We start from the raw sequence: 18,420 nt of genomic DNA, 5'->3' as shown, positions 1-18,420 counted from the left end.
CTCCCTGGACTCGACGAGTTAACCCTTTGACTTAGGGCTTTTCTTTCCTTTCTTGGCCTTTCTGATTTTGGGTGTTACAGATTAGCTGTCCTTTCAGACCTTAGGAAAGGTCTTGAGTGAGAAAAATGAACTCCCAATGGCTTTGGTTGTCTCATGTGTGATATAAGTAGGTATTAATGGATTAAAACCTTGGGTTAAGAGCTTTATAGATGTCCCAAGTAATAAAGTTTGAGACTTTATGAATCCTAGGCATATATGGTCTATGGATCTGAAGTTTGGGCTTAAGAGCTTAAGCCATTAAGAACTTATGTGGGATTTTAGTTCAGCGAGATTACGCCCCGCGTAAATGGATGTACGCCCAGCGTAGTGGGTCTGTGTACCGATTCCAATCCGCGAGCATTGATGTATGCCCAACGTACCAAGAGGGGTACGCCCCACGTACCCCCTCTGTTGGGTTTTGATTTTTGGCCTTAAGTGATCGGGGTGTTATTGGGCTAGTGGGGCTTGGGCCGTGACTGAGCATTTTGGAGGGAGTAATTTAGACCCAATAATTATTATGGACCTTGGATCTAGGCCCATTTGGTGAGGTGGGCCCAATTTAGTAAATTGGGCCAATATTGGGCTTTGCATGAGGATTGAATTTGGGTCTTGGACCAATAAGAGGATGATGGACTTAATGAGTGTTGTGGGCCCTTGGTCTAGAAAGTTGTGATGGTTTCTTATGTGATGGTTTTCATATGATAGTTGGGATTCCTGGCGAGTCAGCAGTCAGAGAGTTGCAGGATTTCGATAGTTGCAAGGTGAGTTTTCCTCACTGTACTCAAGGGTCTAAGACACCAAGGCCGACCCTTTAAATTGTTGTTAGAGCCTGTTATGTTATGTGATGATATGCTTGCTAGTATCCTGGTAGACAGGATAGTGTTATAAGGATATGCTTTGTTAGCTTAGTATACTAGAGAAATGGATAGTTGTATGACGACTAGTTTTGTTGGATCAGCGCCCTGGTAGTTGGTTAGTGATTATTTATAGACCGGTAGTTGGTCTTTCCTTATGTACGCTGGTAGGAGGTTACCTGCGGGTTATGTATGTTGAGCAGTAACGGAGGGTATTCCATCCCGGTAGGATGATAGGGCCCTAGTGTGTTGGTTCTGTAGAGCGTTATGTGGTTGCGTGTTATGTGTGCATGTCTGCTAGTGTAGATTGGCATTCCAACCCGATGGTTGTGGGCCAGGAGTATTCCATCTAGGTAGGATGATTGGACTCGTAGTATGTTGGCATTCTAACCCGATGGTTGAGGGGCCTGGGGTATTCCATCCTGAGGGATGATTGGACCCATAGTAATAGTAGTAGTAGTAGTAGTTACTGTATGTATAGGAAGTGGGGCATTCCAACCCGATGGTTGTGGGCCAGGAGTATTCCATCCCGGTAGTATGATTCGACTCATAGTACGTTGGCATTACAACCCGATGGTTAAGGGGCCTAGGGTATTCCATCCTAAGGGATGATTGGACCCATAGTAGCTAGTGTTGTACGTATAGGTGTTTGGGCATTCAAACCCGATGGTTGTGGGGCGAGAGTATTCCATCCCGGTAGGATGATTGGGCTTGTGTTATGTAGGCATTCCAACCCGATGGTTGAGGGCCGGGGGTATTTCAACCAGAAGGTTGATTGGACCCGAAGTATGTTGTTCTTTGCTGTATGCGTATGTTTATGTGTGTATGAGTACTTTGAGGGAAATCACTAAGCTTTCGGGCTTACAATTATGGTTTATTGTTTTAGGTGCTTCAGGAGATCGTGGCAAGGCGAAGGCGTGATCGTACCGCTTCTCATGTTTATGCTTTATGTAATGTGATTCTGGGGAAAGTACTCTGATGTTTAAACTATTTTGAAAACAAGATGTATGATCGTAACGGTTTTTGTATGAATTAAAATGTTTTAATTTGGTTGAAATTTTTGGTCGTTACAACATACAATCTTGAAAGAACTTACTCGAGACACCAAAATCTCTTTTACGTATGAATCCATATTGCTTGCCGAAAAGAGTCCGAAATGATATTCGGAAATATAGTGGACACTAAATTTCATATTTTTTTTTTAATATAAAGTCCATATAAACGGGCCATTGGATTTTGGGCATGTTTCAGATTTAGTGGTAAAATTTGTAAAAGGGATAATAACTTAAAAGGATAATATATATTTTTTAATTTGTACGCATTTGATCACCAAGTTTTTTTTGTCCACGTTTGACCATGTAACTTGCTTTTTTTATCCACATACATTCCTTATAACCGACTACTCCAGGTTAAGGCGGAAAATGACTTAATATGGTAATATAATTTTCAGTTTATACACATTTATTCCTTCATGTTTTTGTATACATTCAGACTTTATGACCGATTTATTTCTTTAAATTTTGCTCACGACATCCTATGTGAGACAATCATTAATGAGATGTTCTCATATGTTGCTCGTCCTTCACTTATATCAGTAACCTAGTTCACGAATCGGTGAAATAATGTTGGTTCCCTAGTTTTCTCCAAGAAGAAGATGTCTTTAGGTTCGGTTTCATCTATCTCCATAGCAAACAACGAGATTCTTTGTGATTGCTTTGTCCCAACTCAAATTTGCACTTCCAAGACAAAAGAATAAAGGAAGACGCTAAAAGAATTTTCAATTCCAAAACAAAAGAACACCCTGACAAAAAGTTTAATCTATATCCATAGTAGACAATGAGATTCATTGTCCCAACTCGAATTTACACTTCCAAGACAAAGAATCTCGTTGTCTACTATGGAAATAGATGAAAGCGAAGCCGAAGACATATTCTGCTTGAAGAAAATTAAGACACCAAAATTATTTGACCAATTCGTGAATTAGATTATTGATATAAGTGATGGACAAACCACATATGAGAACACCTTATTAATGATTGTCACACGGAGGATGTTGTGAGCAAAATCTGAAGAAGCCAGTCATAATGGCTAAATGTGTACAAAAACATTAAGGATTAAATGTGAACAAACTGAAAATTATATTACCATATTAAGTCATTTTTACAGCTTAAACGTGTACAAAATTATATTACCATATTAAGCTAGTTATAAGAACTATAAGGATTGAATGTAGATAAAAAAAAGTTAAATGGTCAAATATATGACAAAAAACTTAGTGATAGATGTGTACAAATTAAAAAATATATTTACCTATTTAAGTCATTATCCCTTTTTCTAAAGTAAAAAATGAGTTATATTATAGGGTGTTTGAGATTTAATCTCAAAACAACTTGATTGACTTATTCACTTTTTGAAAAATTAATAAGTCAAAAAAATGTTTGACAAAAATGTTTATAAAAAGTTAGAACCTAGAACGAGTCGGGTCGTTCTAATGGATTGTGAACAACATTGAAATCACAAAAACACATAATTACCCGACTTTGTGTGCATGATTCGCAAAAATTATCCCAACGCTCTTTTTTTTCGTTTGTCTTATGGCACATAAATGTTAACCATATAGCGCATAACGTTGCAATAAACCCATTCACCCTCCACAATTAAGGCATTCTCCATACATGTAATCGACTTCTTTTTAAAAGAAGCAACATCCCAAATTGATAATATTCCTCCTAATTCCTAACCCTCCCTGAGGAGAGCTGGACACGAAATCAAAACTATAATTTCCCCACATGCTTTTTACTTTAAATAAATCGATATCAATCAAATGAGTATCTTGAAGACCCAAAAAAGAAACACCATTCCTATTACAAAGTTGCATAACCTTTTTCATTTTCTTACCGATTCCAACTCCACACACATTTAAGGATAATATATTCATTTATCACCTCATTGAACTCCAATTCTATTAATATATTCTTGAGATCTCCTTTCGTACCCTCCATGTCAAGATCCCACACCTTCCCCATCTCAATTTGTTTTACAAACTCATTTATAACAGACCCTTCCGAAAGACTTTTTTTTATCCATCTTCTTTGTTTTCAATAAACCTTTTTTTTCCTATGTGATGATGTCGCAGATAAAGAAAAAGAGTTTCGAACCTGTTGATGAGAATTCAAATCTTTCACGCCACTACCTCCTTTCCCATTGCTCTCTGAATTGTTGTTTCAGAAAACAATTCCCTCAAAACCCGAAGGTTTTGAAATGGATTTTGACGTGTGGTGACTTTGCGATTTTTGTTGCCTGTTTAACAACCTACCCCTTTGTTTAATCATAAAAGCCAATTCTTCTTCATCCGTTTTATCTCCCCATTTTCGAGTATCTTTCCCAATCTTACCTTCCTCACCCGAAGAAACATCAACTTGTTCCTCCTCTTGTTTATCCTTATTGTCCTCCTCATTACCCGCAACCTCATGAGGCAAGTTCTCCTCTTCTTGGATTTCAGCAATCGTTTCTCTTTGCATTTCTTCATTTTTACCAAAGAATGAGTACTCTTCACTGAATTCATCATCAGAACCTGAGGTACTAGACACATCTGCCTTCTGTATAGTTGGAGCCCAACCTCCTATTTCTTGTATCCTTACTCCATAACTATCTTCTTCAATAACAACAGAAATCACATCGCCAATTATCCTCTTCTTTTTAGTCTTTATACACACCCTGCCCATACTAACATCCTGATCTCGATCAACATCAATAAACATAACCTCACCCTATCTACACGCAACTTTCTTGAACGCCTGAGAAGAGTAAGCACATTGACAACAATTTTTTTTTGAAACTGGTCTTAACTATGTAAAATACCCTTTATTATCTTCAGATAAACTTCTTACATGCACGTTGAGTTTTGAACTTTATCTAAACCCACATACCTCCAATGTAGTTGATTTCCAAACACTTGAAACCTTCCTTCGCGCATACTGTGTACATATTTGGAAGAAGTTGTGAATCTCGAACACACCCTAACACAATAGAGAATCCGGAATAACCAACTTTTTCAACTCCAGCATCACTTGTTTATCATTATTCTTAATCACCTTCTTTCCATCCCCCTTTAAGAATGGATGCAAATGAAGTCCTGTTCTCTCTGAATTCCACCGGTTTGTCTTCTTTGAGTTTATTCGTATGCACTGAGGGTTTGTTCATTGTGGATACAGGACCAGTCCTTTGAAATCTCGCCACATTAGTAAAATTTCCCATCCAAATTGATCGTAAATTCAAGATCAATCTGTCCGCATCTTGTACTCTTAAAAATCGAAAAAAACCAAATTTCCTCCCTTATTTTGATAGTATTTTCGCAATATATATATATATATATATATATATATATATATATATATATATATATATATATATATATATATATATATATATATATATATATATATGATATCACCCAAAATCGTTCACTGGCCTTCCATAATTCCCCTAATATCGTCCTTTCTGGAAAATTAGTCACATAAACCGTCATAGACATCGACTCCACCTTCTTTTGATTAAGATTTATGCTGTCTTTATAATTTACCCCAAAATTTCATTGCCAATCTGCATGAATCGTTGATTTCGCCTTCGTCATTATTCCTCGTGAACCAGACGAGAAGGAATGAATGCGATCGGACCCTCCGGTCGCCAGAAAATTGAAAGTCAACGGCAGTCAATGCAAAACCCCCACTGTCGCTAAGGTTTTCCTTCCATTACAAATATGCTAGACCGAAGGGTGTGGGAGGGACTCTTCCCTCACTTTTGGTGGGCCATACCCCTCTTTCCCTCACTTTCCTTTCCCTCACCAAAAAGCCAAGGAATGGGTGGGAAGCCCTTCCCTCACCTTTTTTTTTAATATATTTAATACATATATTATACTCATTTTGTAGGGAATTAAAAACCATGAATTTTGATATACTTTTTATATTTTTATAGTAGGTATATAATTTTATAAATATTAAAAAAGATAAAAAAAATAATAAAAAAAAAATATCTGGCCAATGAGAAAAAGAGAGAGACACCCCTCCCTCATCTTTTTTTCCGGCATTGCTTTCCCTCACCCAAAGAGTGGTGTTCAAGAGGGGAGGACCCGCTTTCTCTCACCCAAGGAGTGGTGTTCAAGAGAGGAGGACCACGGAGTGGTGTTCAAGAGGGGAGGAAGCTTCCTCACTTTTCCCTCACCCCACTCCGTCCGGACCTAGAATCTAAAGAAAATGGTTGGTCGAAGATTTGGGTGATAATGAAAGGCGACAAAGAACTCGTTGGTACACTCAAGGGTTTTGATGTCTAGGTCAATATGGTACTGGAAGACGTTACAGAGTAGTGAGTACCCCTCTTTCTCTCTCTGTATCTCTTTGGCTATATGTTGATTTATTCTTGGAAAATGTTATCAGTTGTAGATAGGTAAGTCGAGTTTATACATCTATTTTGCATTCGACTTCGAGTCGAAGAGCTGTTTGCTATTGCTCGTTACTATTTATTAAACCCTAGCATTAGTGTTTTTTTTCCTTGGAAGAGAAGATATACTATGTTGTGATCTTCAGGGATCAGGGTGCAAACTGTATTCATGAACAAAATATGGTTTATCAGTAGCTTAGCAACATATCAAAGATGTGCAGGTTCTGAAAATTGGTTAATATCGTCCCTAATTTTGTTTTCTGATTTTTTGCTTTCGAAATCACTTGCAGGTCAAGTAGTTAATGAATTAGTAATTGTACTACAGTAATTACATATCCAGAAATCTAAATCATGATTTGAAGTCTTAAAAGAGAGAAGATATTATTTGGTAAGAGCATATTTCCATGTTGGTAATTTGGCATCCCTCATCCACTCTCAAATTTATTAATTTATTTTTTAATTATAAATGAATTTGTAAGGACCCATGTGAGGTGAGCATTCATCATCTTTAATTTTGCACCTCATTGTCTTTTGTCCTGGAATCATGTTTCCATATGCCCAAACCACTCAACATGCATAGAAAGTGTAATTTTGCTTTCTCACTCCTTTTACTATTCAATTTACCAAAGAAGACCTCCTTTGGTTATTTTTTACTTTTGAATCTATTTTGGCCTTAAAATTAGGGCTAGATACACCGAATCGCAACTCGTTCCAATGTCAGTTTAGGCCTTTCTAGCATGAAATATATAAACATAATGATAGTGTTCAAAGATTGATATTTTTTTATGCTTTTGTGGTCCTAACAGGATCAAGAATTGATTTTTAGTCGATTATAGCAATTATCAAATTTAATATGATTGGTTTGGTATGATCGAGATCATGAGAACTTTTGAGAGGACCACGGTTATTCGTTGGGACCTAAAAGATCTCATGGAAGAGTATATAGACAAGTAAATTTTGTCTCAATTTTAAAATTATCACTTTAATTAAGAATTATTGGATTTATCATTCGAGCGGAAGTTTGCTATTCAAGAATTTCACATTACATTTATGTCATATTTGAATAAAGATTTTTTAAAGTATAAATATAAATAAGTAAAGATGAGGGAGACTAATTGTTTGGCCTTCACTGGAAAATTGAATAACTCTTGCATCATTTACTAAAAGTCTAAAACAATGATCTCATTATCGTCTATTCTAGCAAAACCGTGTAACAGAGTTCATTCCATGATTATGATTAGGAGACTAAAACAGTATGCATCGTGTCTTTGTTTGTTAAATTACTTTTTCTATCGTTTTTTTATTCATTTTATTTTTATAGTTTATCTAAACCATTTGCATTTTCACTTTAATAATTATTAACTTTTGACATAAAATTGGATATAATAGTTTATGGTTCGTTTATTTGGAGTTGCAATAACGGTCAAAAACACCATAATTAACCTAGAAAATAACCTTTGGAAAAATTCGTAAAAAATAAAGAAGTAGACAATCACATTACCATCCTCCTTTTTGCGTCTTCATATATTTGAGTATAAACTCTTATGTACGTCCCCAATTTAGGTCCATATGAATAATGAACATTTTAGGTCCATATGATTAACTTCATTACGATTGATTTAAGGAGGACAGTTTCAAACATATTTTGAGTCCAAAGCAAGAAAAAAATAGGCCTTTAAATTACACAAATATCATCAAGTTTTTTATAATAACTCAATAATTGAAAGAAAATTACTTGTATTATCTTTTAAATATAACAATTTCCATAAAAAATTTAGACCACTTTAAAAGATCGCCTTGGATTTAAGAGAACCATTTATGGCATGCCTTTAACCATGTAAATATCTCTTCCTACAAAAATTTTCATGACAAGTATCATAGCATCTGGATCTTTAAGATTCCACTCTATTCCCCCATCCACATCCTGCATCTCAACGCCTTTAAAAAAATTTCAACTCAACGACACTTCAAACTTGCATGTCCTTGTCGATTCATTCATTCCATGGAACAATGGTCTCCCATATAGGAGATTGGAAGTTAAAGTTGTAGTTCACAATGCTCCCCAATATGTTATACACACACAGAGACCTGATAACAAAATTTAGACCATAAGATCAAAGTTTTTAATGATTTAGGTGTTGTTTGTTTTTTTTTTTTTCTAAAAAACATCTTCTAACCACTTATTGTTGCGCCGTGTAATACACGCGCAACACTTGGCCCTTCGCAGGTGTTTGTTTTTCAAAAGACTTCTGATTTAAAAATTGTTGCGTGTGTGCTGCGTGGCGCAACACTTGACTCTCTGTTTCAAACCTCTTTAAACCTTACTTTAACTTATTGTAGCAGTCTGCAGAGATTAAAAAACAAACAAACTTTTTATTACATGTTGTAGCTATTTGGTCCCTCTCTTCTGCAACAGAGGATTGCAGAGGTGTTCCGCAGACTTCAGACATTTTTGCTTCGAAAAAACAAACGGCGCCTTAGATTAAATGTTGCAATTTTGTAACCCGGTGTGAAAAAGTTCTCTCACAAAATCAGCCAAACTAATTTGCTATTAAAGTAGAAACTCTCTCTCTCTCTCTCATACAAACAAACATCTTTATCATCCTTCTTCCCCGCTCTTTTTTTTTTCGCCGATGTCTCTGTCACATCTTCGGTGCTTCATTGTGAGTGTCCTTACTGCACGGGGGCGGACATAAGGTTTCATAGTAGGGGTGTTATGGGAAAGTCAAGGGTTCCACGATAGTTGAAAAAAAAAATCGAAAATATTTGAACTGCATCCGGAATAGTCAGGGGTTGCTCGTGACGATGTCGCCTCTGCCATGATAAACATCGAAGAGAGACCAAGAACACATAGCTGCCACATCAATTGCATTTACCCTTATTCGCCTATGATAATCTCCACTACATTGTATAAAAAGTAACAAACTCTAGATTTTTGTTTGGTTAGCACCCTTTTGACCTACATTTCAAATTTTATTACGAATTTGGTTCAAACTTTTTTTACAAATCCATTCAAAATAAGTTTTTTTTTTTTTTTTAATTTTTTTTTATAATACAAATTTAAGTTTTGCACAACTTTTTTTAGACTTTTAAAAAATAAGTTAGACCTTTTTAAGCCTTTTTATAAACGTTTATACAACATATTTTACAACATTATCTAAACTTTTTTACTAATTTTTTTACAACATTTAGAGATACTTTTTGTAAAAAAGTTTATAAAAAGTTAAAACAAAGTCTTAAAGAAAATTGTAAAAAAAAAAGTATAAAAAGTTTTTAAGTAAATAAAATTAGGGTTATAATTACTCGTTCTAATCATATTGATAATTTTAAGACTAAAAAACATCAATATTAATATTAATTAATGGACTAAACCGCCACATAGTTGTCTCTATAAAAAAACAATCACACACATTTCCCACAACCTTGCTTGGTTGTCCCGCTTTAATCATCTCCTTTAGATTCATCACCCACTCTTAACATTACTTTCATAGAATATTAGTTACGTTAACAAATTGAATTAATTAAATTATACGAATTACAATTCGACTTAATCTTGTTCGAGTTTGAATACAAAAGATATGTATAACTTTTAATTAAACATCTAAAATACCAATAAGATAAATGAAGCTTATGAACCAAAATCTTAGAAAACAAAAACATATTAACACTTAAAGATGATGATTAATATTGATCCATTTAATCATTTACGCGTAAATACGACGTTAGTTTGATCTGTTACTTATTAGTCTTATATTACCTAACTCGTTGATCGATCTGTTAATTAATCAGCATTATCAAATGATTATATATTCTCTAAAACAAATTAAACCCAAAATAGTATTTGCAGTGTTTTTGTGAGAATCTTGATCCTTGGCATCACGCACACACAGACACACGCAGACAGCACAGCTAGATCTCCTTCAGCTGTCCATTTGACCAATTTTGCCCCACCGCACTATTCTTCTTTTTAATAATTTTTTTCCTCTACGTTACAATTTTATAAGTTTTCATCACTTTTCCAACATTAATTGTAACACAATATTATAAATGTGGTGACATTCATTATTATCTAACAGTAACAAAAATCTAACATGCATACGATAAAATCACACCCATAATTTCGTGTATTTTATACCATACAAATTTCACTCATAAAATAAAAATATTACTAAACTATTATATAACAAAAGTATAATCAAAATTAGCATAATTAATATACTTATCTCTAATCATATTTTAATCAAAATCATTGAGGGCACCATGTTCTTACTTCTTTATTAAAGCTTAAACACACATCATGAACAGATGCTACACTGGTTCTTCTAGGACCACCATCTTCCTCCCTCCTCCTCATCCACCACCACCACCACCACCACCATCACCATCACCACATCTTAGTCATGTTGAGAGTTTAGGTTGGAGGAAATCCAGTCGGATTCAAGTGTTTAATTAATGAACTTTATGAAGATGAAGAAAGAAGATATTGCTCGAGGGCTAAAGTTTGGTGGTTCTCAAAAGAAGGACGATGTCGTTGTAGTTCGTGTGGGAAGTAAAGTTTTGCCAGTCAACTACGAGTCAACTACAACTTTGTCATCCTCGAAGAACGCAAACCTGAGTCTTGATCTGAAGAAAGAAAAGGGAGAAAAAATAAAAACAATTTCTAAAATGAAATTAGAGTTGTTGAGATGGGCTGCTGCTGCAAAATCTGACAAGGGTGGGAAATACATAGCTCGAAAGGTTCGTATTCATGCAACTATCATATCCCATAATCTTTTTTTAAAATTTGTTTATGGATCATTGGAGATTTATTTCTGTAGATTATTTTTCAGGTATCGCAGTTTAGAAACAAAACGACAGTTAAAACTTTACAAAATGACGATCAAATGACCGATGACTCTCCAAAGATTAGTTTCAGATGGGAAGTCGAGAGTTGTTCTACATTTTCTTCTGCATTGTCTTCGAATAGGAATGACGAAAAGGTTAACATTGAAACTCATTCTGACCCCGATGGCAAATCGAGCTCTGTAAGCCTGAGATCAACAGGATCAGGAAGCTGGATCACAACCGATTCAGACTGTAAGTTTCTTCAGTGATATGATCTCAATTGTTCTTATAAATTAACTGTAGTTTCTTTTATATTTTCTAATTTAGAATGATGATTGCTTATATAGATTCGATATTGCACTTGGAAAAGTCAGTCAGTCATGAATTCAGTTTATCTGATATGACTTTTTTGTGTGTTTCTGCAACAGTCGTGGTCTTAGAACTTTGAAGATGGTATTTTTGAGGATGAAGCCTTTCTCAACTTTTAAAAGAACTGCACGTGAAAATCTGATCATGGATGATCAGAATAGTGTTTTAAGACACGTATTCTGATTCTGAAAGCTTCGTGTACATCCTTTATGTTTCAAGATAGAAGACTTTAGGTGTTTGTTGTATTAATGCAAGATTTAATTAATCAGTGACTAATTATTTTTCTGGTCTTTTTGTTATGGTTACCTTTCAAGAAACAGTAATGCAGTACTTCATCTTTGGTTTATTAATTATACAGTAAAGACAAATTATGCGATTGGTCCCTAGGGGTTGCCAAAGAGGCATTTATAACTATGATAGTCATTACCGTTTGATCCATGTGATTTCATTTTTCGCCTGATTGGTCCTTTACACACATGACAATAATATATATATTTAATTTATCTTATACTTTATTTTTAACTAATTTTAATAAAAAAAGAAAAAAATGAAAATGAAAAAACATCACCACCCCCAAATAGAATCCTATTAGATTATCTCCCTCCCTTTTTCAATATCTTTTCGGTTCAATCGTAACATTCCAAAAATTTCATTAAAATTTAAACTTTCCAAAACAACTATTTCTTATAGAAGTGTTTATAAAAACCGTTGTTCCCAAAACATTATTTGAAAATCAGAATCTCTTTCAATATAATTTTCAAAACATTTATATTATCAGAGTTTTCCCAGAAATCATAAGTCCAAAACGCGATGATGTGAACGGTCACGCCTTCACCTTGCCACGATCCACTGAAGTACTTGAAACATAATCAAAATGGTAAGCCCAGAGCTTAGTGAGTCTTCCCCAAATACCACCACATAAACCTAATAGACATCATCATGCATAAATGAGCCTTCAGCTTGACTGGACCGCCTCGTAGGGCCTTCAACCTATCTGGACCGCTCCCGAGCCTTCGGCATAACTGGACTGCCTCGCAGGGCCTACAGCCTATTCGGACCACTCGTCGGGCCTTCGACCTGACTGGACCGCCTCGCAGGCCTTCAGTCTATCCGGGCCGCCCTGGGTCTGTTGGCCTTCAACATAAAACAAGACTACCTCAACACAACCACACACACACATGTCGACATATACATAACTCATAAACACATAATCAATCAACAGGAAAGCACAAATCATACATATCAATAAGCATAACATCATCCTATTGATGAGTTTTGAGCACTACAACATTCCTATGGTGTACATGTAACCCTAATGCTTTGGATCTAGGTTTTTCTCAAGTTATACATGCAAATAATAATCCAAAGCATAAACCCTATGACTAGCATACACAATTTTGAAATTCACATGTAAATTAGGGTCTAGTCATTACCTCACTTGTTATATTGTAATAACAAGTACTAACCTTGCTTGATCTTGACTTTTGAAAGCCTAGCGCCCCAAGTGTTGCACCTCTGATGGAGTCACAAACACTCAATGCAAGGGAAGACTTGGAGAGGTAAGGAAATTTCGGCCAGGGTATTCATCACAAGCATAGAGCCGAAATTCCTATGTAGAGGGTTTTATATATAGCTGTGGCTGCTAGGGTTTTCAGGTGGAAACCCTAATACCTTGCTTAGGTAACAAGCAACCCATGGACTCATTCTTTAGAGCCCTTGGACGAAATCTATAGGCCCTCTCTATAGGATTTCATCCACTCCACTCTATGGAGTCCATCAGCCCAGTTATGCAACTATCAATCATTTGCACAACCGGTCCCTCTATTATTAATCAGTTCCTTTAATTCTAAAATTAACACTAGATTAATTTCTGATTAATTACTAATTAATAATATGATTTCTAAATAATATATTAATAAAATCATTCTTAGTACCAATTTATTATTCATATAATAAATCCTACTCTCTCTCCACTTGTCATCCTGTCAAGTTGCATGTGTGAAGGCAACCATGCTCATAATCAAATCAAGTACATACCAATTATAATTATGGGCTTAGACACCTAATCCAACGGTCTCCCACTTGGATAAGTCTAATAACTATAATTACAAGTACGACTTCAGAATCTGATCAACAATCGTAGCTTTCAAAAACCGATGTCGAACTATGATCTTATCAGTAAAGCGTCTTTTAGATAAGGGATCAAATATTCCTCCATTCTACAAGATATCATATGGACATGATACATGGATTTATAATCATTCTCTCTGTCCATGTGTTGTTTCCCGATTTCTGATTTATGACGACTAACAACAGACTACAATTGAACACATCAACTTAGTCCAGGCTTGGCCAAGCACTTAGTATATCATCACTAAATCATCGAGGGGCCCACAGATGTTGCTTTTATCCTACTTTGGGTAAAAAGAACGGATAAACTTCGACTCATATGCTTGTACTATTTACTCATCAAATCACACACAACAATACGTTTTATAACATCAAGTTACTAATGCGTTTACATATTATTAATGCGCAACCGACTCATAAACAACAACTTATATGTCTCCATTACAAGAATATAAGATATTATCATCTCACAATCACTTGTGATAAAATCCATGAAGTGATTCAGATGAACGTGGGTTTAATCCAATACTCAGATCCTATTTCAGGAGTACTTATGAACACTGCAGCAAACTTGTGCCTTTTCTAAGCTCTTAGACAATCTACAGTCGAATTCATGACAGTCTTACCTCATTACTTACTTCCAAAGCATGATTGATTGTGGATGTTTGAATAATCTTATTATTCGGGAAGTAAAACATGCGAAGTGAAACATAAGAATAATCTAATCCTATATGGTTTCAAAACTTTTGAATATAAATAAAACACTTATTATTTAATCACCATATCGACTACACATTATTCATTGTATAATGTTTCGACTAATCAACTTAATACTTGAATTAAAACTCCAGTTATCCCATGCTCCAAGCATGCACACTATGTTTGACTATGGTCCTTACCTTGTGAAATAGATCAATTAAACACATTTCTAATGATTCCCATTTCACAATTCCCTAATCCTTATTATAAGTGTAAGAATACAAAATTCTTGCCACTAATAGAATCCGTTAGAGTCTAAACTTTCACACAATGTTCCTTTTGTAATGTCAAGGCACCAAAGTCACAGAGACTTGGACAATGATATTACAAAGCATTCCATAGGAGATTGTTACAAGACAATTCCCAGAAAATGAAGTCTCACATTCAAGGTACATTCCATGAATATCGTTCTTGCATAAAAGTTTTTAACTTACATAGAGATTCTTAATATCCAACTCCCATTATGGAAACATTTCCATATTTACCATATGACAATGCATTCTTAATAGAATCCTATTTATTCAAAATCATATCAATATGGTCCATCCATTACTATACTTCTAACTGTCCACAAGCAACCGATCTTCATCAAACCTTCGATTGTCCTTGACAGTTGTTTAACAACTTTAGTCATATCAAGTTCTGGTCCTTTTTCCTTCTTAATGCACTAGGCATTTGGAAAAATTCAGAACAAATGAATATTATAGCATATGCAATCGATCCTACACCCGAAACATATGGGATACGATTAATAATATCTTACATAAAGACATAATACTTGACTAGTCTTTTGCTAAAATATTCCCATATATAGAGTTTCCTATGTTGAAACATTTCAACATGATATTCATATATGTCCATGACTAAGTTTGATTAAAATTTCAATCTAAGCTTTTAGAATTGGAATGAAGTGTACGTATCCTTTGCCTTAAATCTTACTATAGCGAAACAACTTTTCAAACTCTGCAACTTTGCAAATTAAAACTTTGTTTCCTATAAGTAACATTGCTAACTTGCAACACTTAACGTAATAATTGTGCTCCCATTAGCATAATAATTACATTCTTACTATCATAACACTTACGCATCTATTAGCACAAAACTTGTACTCCCACTAGCTTTGAAATGTACTCAGAAATCAGCTGGACTTCTAGAAATCTCTGAGTGATTGTGCTGAATGATGAAAATGACAAATTTACCCTTCAATTTTTTTTATAAAAAGTATGATATTATTGTTAATATTTTTTAAAAGATGAAAACTAAAAGAAATACAAAAGCACATACTATTAAATAGTAATCTTAAACCCAACAAACTTTTAAAAAAACTTGCAACCCTGTTTGTAGTTAATGTACACAAAATCAATAAGAAAACATCAACCAATATTCCCTTTTAAAATTAAATGCCATATCAAACAAAATACTAATACTCTTCTCCCACAACCATTCTTTATCACAAAATACATAACCTAAATTGTAATAAAAAGACCACTTTTTGCAGAAAAATAGTAGAGCATGTTGTTAAAGGTTCTACCATTATCAACATGCTTGTCTGGATCATCTTTGCTTTTGTTTTATTTGGGTTTCAGTATAGCCATCAAAAGCACACAAATATGAGGACTTGCCCTTTTCTTTCAGATTCGTAAGGTTTGACATATGATATCAATTTTAGCCCTTGCCCTTCATCACTTATAATATCATCACAACCATAAAAAAGCACACAAAAATGATTGACTAGTCATTTACAAGAATATAACAAAAAAGAATTCAGAGGTATGAAGAAAAAAAGCAATAAGGACCATGGCTGCAAAATCACCATAAATACAGAACAATTGTCAACTGTAAAAAGTACTTGGGGATATTATACTAAAGGTGTGAGAAAGGGCAATATAGATTCATTTTAATCAAAAATTTCATTTAAGCATTCCAAAAAACACTTTATGTGCAATCATTTGAAAACAAAACAAAGGAAAATTAATTAATCCTTTTGAGCTCAGAATATTGGATTCCACTGAAGTGGTATGTCAATCGTCTAAAAATGTCCTATGCCCAAGACATGAACTAAGAAATCGACACGTTTATATAGAAAAATGCAATGAAAAGTAGAAAAATTAAGAAAGTTATACCTCCGAAAACATAGACAAAATTCATAAAACTAAAGAGCATTGGCATATGGTCATGGAAACATGGAAACAAAATATTTGTCTACTGATTTAAGAAGAAAAAGAAGAAGAAGAAGAAGAAATCAGCTTACCTACGCTGCTGTGGAGGTTGCCGCCGGTAGAGGCTGATAAGGCGTCGCCGGTGATGTGCTCTGTGGAAGGAATCGCTGAAGAGGGAAGCACTGATGCATGGAATGAGAAGCACAATTTGTGGATTATGCGTGTTTTTTCGTTTAGGGCCAATGGCAAGATAGGCAACTGCCTTTTTCTTTTGGGTCAGCTGATAAAAAATGGCGGACCGAGTAAGGGTCTTGGTCAACGATAGTTGGCCGACTAAGCCAAAGTTTATGTTTATCAAACGGTCTGACTGCTGACCGAGTCAGCAGTCAGTTCTGCTCAGACCCAGTAAGTGCAAAACAAACAGCCCCTAATCTTCTTGATTTAACCATTTCAACAATTCCTGATTCCTTTTCTTAGTCATACAAGTGCACTAAGGTGTCCTTAGAGGATCAATTGTGACATGGTTCCATAATCAATAGTATGATCATAAAACACGATACTAAAGTACTCACTTTTCCTTTCAGATTGGAGAACCTTTTATCTTTCTGCCTAATTTGATTCTTCTTATTTGTTCTGCTATACTTTGACTCTTTCCAATATATCAGAATCATACTTAATCTTGTAAGCATAATCATATTTACTAAGCTTTCAGTAAATCATGACGAATAAACTTTATCGTACTTTGTGGTGGACCTGACTAGTTCACATCAATGTGTACTAGATCCTTTCATCTTTCACTTGACTTACATACATATGTAAATAAGGAATTAGTCCCAATTTCCCAAGTACCAAGATTTTCATACATCACATAATTCAAATCATATGATTCCATGTTTCTGTCCAATTGAAACTTGGGCGATGAGAATCTTTCCTTACTTAGAAAAATTACGACACTACCACAATCGATATAACTAGAATCAAACCATTTTCAACATTGCTATTAATAGAAACATACAAACATTAATTTTCACAAATGTCATTGTGAGGAAACATAAAATAAGATAAAATCAAAATTTTCTTTATTTATAAAATGTGGAAAAATTTGTCCTTACCACACAAATTCATATGAAAACTATGTTCTTAGACATTCCAAAGCAATCTATCATAACTCCTAAGCAACAGCTCAAAAAATCTGATCATCGAACCATGCCATCGAAATCCATCTCTTCACGATCAAACTCAGCTCACTCTTTCTTTAAGCTTCCTTTCTTTTATTTGATCCTAAAAAACATCAAAATGCAATCCTATCACCACACGTATTAAGAATCTATAAATTAGGAACTTAATAGAGTTAGATAGTGGACTTACCTGAAGTAGAGTAATACATTTTGACTTTACCATCCTTGTGATCCTTCAGGTAGATATGGCAGCTTCGCATCCAATGCCCCTTCTTTTGGCAATAGAAACAGACTCTTTCGGAATGGTACATAGGACAATCTCAGACTCAGCCTTTCTCTTTACCATTTGGTCAAACGGTTTGACCTTGGCTGATCCCTTTCCATTGGGAAGAGAAAACTTTTTTGGATTTGCAATGTTGACATTGTCAATGTCCATGGAAGTTTGGGAGATTGATCTTTCAGTCAAATTTGCTTCACCAGTGCGCCAAATCATTGCTGATTCAGCATCCATTAGCAAATATGTCAGATCAATAAGGGTCACGTCGTGGTCTGCCATATAGTAGTTCTTAATGAACTCGCTATACAACTTAGGAAGTGATTGAAGAACTATGTCAATAGCCAGCTTCCTCGAGAAAACGACACCCAACATTCCCAGTCTGTCAACGTGCGACT

At 34.9% G+C, this 18,420-nt stretch overlaps 1 protein-coding gene and 1 long non-coding RNA gene across 3 annotated transcripts; both read left to right on the top strand.

Annotated features, from left to right (window-relative positions):
• Positions 1-6,094: 6,094 nt before the first annotated feature.
• On the top strand, positions 6,095-7,119 carry LOC122198175 (uncharacterized). Its single transcript, XR_006192068.1, has 2 exons — positions 6,095-6,254; positions 6,620-7,119. It is a non-coding gene; the product is annotated as an uncharacterized LOC122198175 (long non-coding RNA).
• Positions 7,120-10,623: 3,504 nt separating this feature from the next.
• LOC111901572 (uncharacterized) lies at positions 10,624-11,868 on the top strand. Of its 2 annotated transcripts, none has more exons than XM_042902336.2 (3): positions 10,624-11,066; positions 11,159-11,405; positions 11,501-11,868. In XM_042902336.2, exons 1-3 carry the CDS (start codon positions 10,782-10,784, stop codon positions 11,599-11,601), a joined length of 633 nt encoding a protein of 210 aa, XP_042758270.1. In that variant the 5' UTR covers positions 10,624-10,781; the 3' UTR covers positions 11,602-11,868. The 2 variants fall into 2 exon arrangements, with proteins under 2 accessions (XP_042758270.1, XP_023753208.1); XM_023897440.3 differs by having other exon boundaries at positions 10,625-11,066; positions 11,582-11,868.
• Positions 11,869-18,420: the final 6,552 nt, after the last annotated feature.

Source organism: Lactuca sativa, chromosome 5 (genome assembly GCF_002870075.4).
Source record: "Lactuca sativa cultivar Salinas chromosome 5, Lsat_Salinas_v11, whole genome shotgun sequence".
Lineage (NCBI taxonomy): Eukaryota > Viridiplantae > Streptophyta > Magnoliopsida > Asterales > Asteraceae > Lactuca > Lactuca sativa.
This window is presented reverse-complemented; position numbering and strand designations above follow the sequence as displayed.

Coding starts and splice junctions, on each gene's coding strand:
- LOC111901572 (XM_042902336.2), top strand. CDS start 10,782: ATGAACTTTATGAAGATGAAGAAAGAAGATATTGCTCGAGGGCTAAAG. Junction 11,067..11,158: donor GGAAATACATAGCTCGAAAG/GTTCGTATTCAT, acceptor ATTATTTTTCAG/GTATCGCAGTTTAGAAACAA. Junction 11,406..11,500: donor GATCACAACCGATTCAGACT/GTAAGTTTCTTC, acceptor TTGCTTATATAG/ATTCGATATTGCACTTGGAA.